The sequence below is a fragment of the Hordeum vulgare genome, chromosome 4H, assembly GCF_904849725.1.
Source record: "Hordeum vulgare subsp. vulgare chromosome 4H, MorexV3_pseudomolecules_assembly, whole genome shotgun sequence".
Lineage (NCBI taxonomy): Eukaryota > Viridiplantae > Streptophyta > Magnoliopsida > Poales > Poaceae > Hordeum > Hordeum vulgare.
The window spans coordinates 165,753,030-165,760,194 of NC_058521.1; the positions used below are offsets into that span (position 1 = coordinate 165,753,030).

Here is a 7,165-nt window from a genome sequence, read left to right on the forward strand (position 1 = left end):
GTTGTCGTGGGGGTCGTTTCTCCTTCTTCTCCTTGTGCTAGATATTTGTTATGCACTAGGGGAAGTAGGAGTAGCGACCATCATCGACGGTCGAAAAATCGGTGAGGGAGTGTCCACCATATATGAGAGAAGAAGAATGTCGACTGTTGTCGTGGGGGTCGCTTCTCCTTCTTCTCCTTGTGCTAGATATTTGTTATGCACTAGGGGAAGTAGGAGTAGCGACCATCATCGACAGTCGAAAAATCGGTGAGGGAGTGTCCACCATACATGAGAGAAGAGTGTCCATCATATGTCGTTTATTTAAGTTCCTCAACCATATTTATTAAGTAATTTATGTCGTTTATTTAAAAATATTTGACAACTAATTTCTTATTGTTTAATTTCTATTTATGTCATTCTCCTAGGGTTAGCGCCGCCGCCTCCGGCCACCTCCGACGTCGCCCCTGCACGGTACTACCATGCTCTCGCTCCCCTCTAGTTCATACTACCTCAAACTTGCAAACATGCACAATCATATTTGGTTAATTTGTCATATGATGTTGTCATGAGCATTGATCCCCTGAACATGAGCTAATTAGTTTTTGTCATATGAACTTGGTTAATTTGTCATATGATGTTGCCATGTTCTCTTGAGATAGCCTATGTAATATTTGGTTAATTTGTCATATGATGTTGCCATGTAATATCCGGTTCAAACATTAAACATGAGCTAAAAAAATTCATATGAACTAATTAGTTTTTGTCATATGAACTTGGTTAATTTTTCACAGGAATTTGTCTTGACATCGACGATGCCCATCCCGCATCCTCGTCATCAACTCGGTGGCGGCCACCTGCTTGATCGACGCCAGCATGTGCGGGACTGGGCTCCGCCGGGCTGGCACTGGGAGGTGCTACCTTCCTGAGGCGCACCTTGGTGCGGAATCCGGATCTCATCGTTGACTCGGAGCTTCTTTGGTGGCGGTCGTGTGGGCCATTATAGGTGACGAGGGAGCCGGCCCCCACGGAGGTGGTATGTCGTCGTGTCAGGGAGGAGGACGAGCATGTCTATCGCTAAATGGCTGCGTTGGATGCCAGGTTCTCCAATACCTGGCAGGTTCTCCAGGGACATCACCCGAGCTATGATCCGGTGATGGTTCCTTATCTTTGGGTTGCCACCGTCTGCACCGTGAGGCGTCAACTGGATTATTATTAGTGATATGAGTATGAGTTATATGAGTATGAGCTATATGAGTATGAGTTATATGAGTATGAGTTATATGAGTATGAGTTCTATGAGTATGAGTTGTATGAGTATGAGTTATATGAATATGAGTTATATGAGTTGTTAAATGAGTATGAGTCATATGAGTTAAATGAGTATGAGTTATATGAGTTAAATGAGTATGAGTTATATGAGTTATATGAGTTATATGAATATGAGTTGTTGTGTGAATATTCTGAATACTGCTAATATTGTCGATGATAATGCATTCTGATAGTAAACGTTAGCAGTAGCGCTGGAAAGTATTAGCAGTAGCACTGCTTAGCAGCAGCGCTTTCTGTGATCAAGCGCTGCTACTAAACTTACTAGTAGCGCTGCATGTATCTGCGCTACTACTAGTTTTTAGTTGTAGCGCGATAGCAGTAGCGCGTGGACCAGCGCTACTGCTACTAATATATCAAGTGCTACTAGTAGGGTTTTCCCTAGTAGTGATAGGGTCATTGTCAGAGACCTTGGGATAGCTAGCCTGCATGTCGTGCTCTATCCACAAAGCGCAGCGGGTCTACCAGGCGGTTGCAAGGGCGCCTATCTCGTGTTTCTACTCCGATGACAGGCTCTCCCACAAATTGCTAGAGCTTGCGGTCATGGCGGATGTGGTGTAAGGAAGGAGGATGTGGAGCGGATGTCGTGTTGTGTGGAGTTAGTCGGGTGTGGCCGCCTTTAAATAGCGGATTCCAGTGAGGCCAAACGTCTGGGTGCGTCAATGCACGGTGCCGGAGTTGGTTCCTCGGTCGACGAGCCTGCTTAACGGAGGCATGCGTACAAACTCGCATTGAACGGGCGTCGTAGATATATGTCCCCTCCCGTGCAGTAAATGACTCTCCAACGTTGAACAATGCGGACACCGGGGACACGATGCGGGCGGCGCTCTCTCGGCCAGCGTGTTAATTCAATGTCGGCAATGAGAGGTCGCATCCAATCTAGGCTGACGTCAATGCGGAGCGGTCCCTCTAGAACGGCATGAATGCGGTCAACAGACATTGGCGAGAATGCGCATGGACAAGGAAAGAGGGTTTTTGGTAGGCCAGGATAGTCAGGAGCGGGCGTGACACCGATCTGGACGTCCGTAAAGCTCCCTCCCGCTCCCCCTCCTTCTCAGTTTGTCTCCGTTTTCAAAAAAAAAAAAACGTCCAAATGCAGGATCATATTGGATGGCAAAACATGTCCGGATCGCACGGTCGGATGGCTTGAGGGTCAGCGCTGTAAATGCCAATGCCCTTAATTGCAAAATTTTCATTTGGTTGTCGATTCGGTACTGTATCTGTAGCATCAGAGAAGCTTAACAGGAGGGGCCTACAAGATCAGCCATCTTCTTGCTCCTTGTTCAGTGCAGTTTCTGAACAAGTTCAGTAACACAACACACCAAATTGCAGGTGTGTATGAGGCAGTCAAAGCAAGATCATTGCAATTCCGTGCTTGTAAAAGGCTACAGACATATGCCGGTTTGCATGGTAATAAATCTTTTGTTTGTCACATTACAACAGCACAGGTTCCTTTACGACAACAATATATGTGTCTGTCTGTTCAAATAACTTCTGAAAAAGCTAATCAACCATGTGATGTGATCCTACTTCGACTATGCTCTCATTTATGTGGCAGCCATGACGCATCCAGTTTCTTGTTTGCAGATCGCAAACAACTTCTCAACTGTATCCTGATTTATTAAGCTGCCATAATGCATTCAATCGCCTGCTTGCAGATGCCAGTCATTGTTGCTTCGGGTCCATATACCTGCAGTGGATTGTTCAAGACATAATCAGCTCACCTGTACAGAGATAGCAGCTCTGAACCACCAAACAGAAACAGATGGACTTTCGCTTTCGCAAAAACTTGGATCGGTGAGTGGTTTTTGTTCAGCAAACCGATGAAGAATTTTTCATAGCAAATGAAATAGCTCAGCGTGAGCTTTTTGCATAAGATTCCTAGGAGATACTGACTACAACAGTACCTCAATCGGAACACCGATTTCTGCACCAAGCTTGCGCATTTTCGCCAGTCCAGTTTGGTAGTTTGGACCACCTCGTCGAACATAGAGGTACATCCTGGATGCCTTTAACTTGGATTCCTGAATGTAAATTTTATAGTGAGGTGGCAGTTATATGTGGAAGTAAAAGGAGAATGCAACACTGGCCAGAGTTGCAGATTGAGTGCTACTGTATACCTTCTCTCTTAATGCCCGAATGATGCCACTAAAGGTGGCAGCAACATCAGTGAAGTTGGCTATACCACCTCCAATGAGAAGGGCTCTCTTGCGGCCATCAGGGTCCGCAGTCGCACACTGCATTGAATAACATTGTTAACATATGAACCTACATGAAGCGAAGAGTAGTGTCATAAAATGTTATCTTGAATGCCTTACATCAAGTACTACTCTAGCATACTGCAGAACCTCCTCCTCGTTGGGAGCACCACTGTATTCTGCGTAATTTCCTAACTCTGAAGCATATCCCAAATCTCCAACCTGGCAAACCAAAGAAAACTTTAGTCATGTATACAACCCAATTCTGGTCAACAGATGGTAACATGGAATACTTCCACAACTAACTTAGAATCAGGCAAAAAGGTGTGCTTACTGTGTCGGCGTATATGACACTGGCACCACCTCCAGCAACCATTGTCCAGATGCGTCCCTTTGTGTTCAAAACTGTGAACTTTAAAGACGCACTGGTCTGAAAGAATGGATACCATACCACAGTCAACGCATAGCTCAACAAATCATTCAGTTCAGCGCAAGTATTTATATTACACTCATGTGCAAACTTACGTAACGGTAGTAATTCGTAATTCATACTTCAGGTGGAAAAACGAAGAAAACAGAAGTGTGATTCCAGATGTTGGATAATACCTTATCGTCCAGCTCATGGATAAAACTTTCTGTAGAACTGAGAACTCTGCCGAATGGTAGAGGGAATTCTACATTTCCCCACCTGCGATTTTATCAGAACTGTTTAATACAACAATCACATGGAGAATCATACCACTGGGAATCAAGAAACTCACTTCTTGAAGTTCTTGAAAGATGCAGTGTCATCCAATTCTCCTCTCATGTCCAGAGGATATGGCTCCTCATTCACCATGGTGAATGGGTTCATCTCAATAAATGAGAAATCTAAGTCTGCAAAAGAGGAGCAAATTTTTTGTGAATATGGGATGCCAAGAAAGCTAACAACGAATAAAATCACTACTGATGACAATTAGGCTCTCTCCAAATCTGCAGCACCTTGGAAGACAGCAAACACTCCTTTAATGAAATCACCAATCTTTCCGCGTGCCTGATAAACAAACAGACAGTGAAACTCTAATAAAATTAACAACATGAAGTAATGAGGTAAGTAGTGCTACAGTGTAGTTACCTCCAATGGAAGGGTTGCAATCAAGGGAGCACAAGCATCAGGTGTCATTGGCTTCTCAGTCGGAAGAAAGACTGTCTTAACCTTGTCCCAGTTTTCCTCGATTTCAATGCCTCCACATTCCGAGAAGCTAATGGTGCTACCCAACCTTTCGGACACAATTGAAAGATAGTATTCTTGATCGTGGGGGACAAACGGCTCAACTATAAAGGTGGTAATTGGAGCTTTGCAGACGCCCATCTCAACCTGAATAAATCAAACATGCGCACATAAATCAGAATTCATTTTGTTCTCATGCACACAAAGGATAAGAGTGGCCTTCAATTACCTCAACTCCCAACCGATCCTTCACAAACTCCTTGACTTGGGCTACATCCAGGTTGAGTGCCACAAGTCCACTCTTCCCACGCTTCCCGAACAGCATGTCAGGCTTCACAACCAGTTTGGTGGTCGACAGCCATGGATGCTGGTTTACAAGCTCCGCAAAATCCGTCGATTGTGTTACCTTTCAGTAAACAACTTACAGGATCAGATCAGTCAAACAAACCTTGTCAGATATCAAATGTTGATAGACCATTTCAAATCAGAACTATTTTTTAAGACTGGAGTCACTCGGATTACGATCCAATTTTTTTTCAATGTTCAGATTCCGATTCATGTAAACCAGGCCTATCGATTAGGAGAAACCGCAGACTCCAAAAGTAACAAAAGAAATGGCGAATACCCAAAAGTAACAGAAGAAATGGTGAATGCCCAGAGTGTCACTGTCACCCTCCTACGTATCACACAGGGCAAGACATAACTAACCATTTGCAAGTAATCGACAAACTATATCACACAGTGCAGGACAACTTCGGATCTAAGTAAGACGACAATAATTTTTGAAAGATTTGGGGCACCTAACACAACCGCCAGTACCAAACTGCAGCAACCATTGCTCCTAAAATACTGCACCTTTGGCTTTATTCCCAAAGACCTCAGATAAATTGCCTCTTGGCACGATCTCGAGACAGATCTCCATCCTAAACGAGGAACTATTTCGGTCCTAAACTTATTAGTATGGCAGTTCTGCATTGGCTTATCACTGCTCGTCAGAACTGGATCATTGCACTCTTCCAGGCCGCCCGGATCATGCGAGAATATGCAGAGATCCAACCAGGTATCACTCAAAAAGGAAAACTTCTCGAAATTCGAGATCAGACCTGGGCGGAGAGGATGTGCAGGTCGATGGCGGCCAGGCGCTTGAGGTGCTCCTTGAGGAGGCGCTTGGAGTCGTACTCCCGAATCTTCTTGCGCGCCATGGCTTGGGCTCCCTGAAGGCCGGAAGGCTTATGGTGGGTGGAGCGCGCGCGAGGTGCTGTGGTCTCGAAGCGGAGTAGAGCGGTGGTAGGTGCCAGTAGCGTTGCACCACCAGGAGGTTGAATATATAGCAATGTCTTGTGTTAGATGGGATCCAACATCCAAGCAACCAACCAATGTAGAAAAAAATCTCAATAAAAATGTGGAAAGAAAAATAAGGAAAAGGAAAAGGTGGACATGGGACATGCGCACCTCTTATGAATGTAAAATATACTCCCTTCATCTTAAAATAAATGACTCAAGAATGACTCTACTTTGTATTAAAGTTAGTACAAAACTGAGTCATTTTTTAGTTACTTATTTTAGGACAGAGGGAGTAGTAAATATAGTTTAAAAATCAAATTGTTTCAAAAGAAATCATCAAACTGCTTAGTTTTTCTACACTCACGTGAAGTTTAGCAAAGAAATGACATATGTGATAATATTAACAGAAAAAACGAAATTGAGTCTCAAGAATGTCGGCAGTCATGCTTCACTAATGGACTTTTCATTCACCCCTTGCACTGCAAAGGACCTTTTCCATTTCTACAATGCGCATATGGCATGTTGATTTTGCTTAAGTGCAGCCTTGACTAGGCTAGAGTAATTAAGAAAATTCTCAAGGCATTTTTGGAATTCTCTGACCTAAAAATCAACTATTAGAAGAGTACGTTTCTGGCTCTCAATATGGATGATATTTCCGCTACGGAAGTCGTGCAAATTTTGGGTTGCCCGATTGATTCCCTGTTATGCAGCTATCTTGGTCTGCCCTTGTTCGCTCATAAGACAAAAGATCAATGCAGTACTATCCGCAAATCCTGTGACATTACATGTCATGCATTATGCGGTCTCATGAAAGCTTCCAGAAAATATGCAAGATCACGGGTTCCCTTTTCAAGAAAAATGCACGAAGGTACATGGCGATCAATACATGGTCGTTGAAACATGCTCGTCCTACCAAAAGAATGTGGTGGATTAGGCGTCAGAGAACTCAGAGCACAAGCCATGTTTTGCAAGCTTGTTACAGAGATACTGCAAGGAAATAATTTATATGTTGGAATTGGTTCAGGAATGATTACAAACACATTTTCATTTCGGGTAAGCACCGACTTAATATACTGATTATGAGAACTATTCAGATGCATGTTCTCCTAGTACGGAATGCAACCGCTTGCACGTTCGGAGACGGACAAACCATATCATTATGTATGGA

The 7,165-nt window shown here is 43.8% G+C and overlaps 1 protein-coding gene across 1 annotated transcript; it reads right to left on the reverse strand.

Moving 5' to 3' along the window:
• Positions 1 to 2,652: 2,652 nt before the first annotated feature.
• Positions 2,653 to 6,021, reverse strand: LOC123448291 (ATP-citrate synthase alpha chain protein 2). Its single transcript, XM_045125138.1, has 11 exons — positions 5,817 to 6,021; positions 4,943 to 5,119; positions 4,618 to 4,860; positions 4,485 to 4,536; positions 4,265 to 4,379; positions 4,110 to 4,191; positions 3,838 to 3,933; positions 3,624 to 3,725; positions 3,426 to 3,542; positions 3,213 to 3,329; positions 2,653 to 2,995 (listed from the first exon to the last, which is right to left on the reverse strand). The coding sequence occupies exons 1-11, from the start codon at positions 5,913 to 5,915 to the stop codon at positions 2,927 to 2,929; spliced, it is 1,269 nt and encodes a 422-aa protein (XP_044981073.1). The 5' UTR covers positions 5,916 to 6,021; the 3' UTR covers positions 2,653 to 2,926.
• Between the last annotated feature and the right edge of the window lie 1,144 nt (positions 6,022 to 7,165).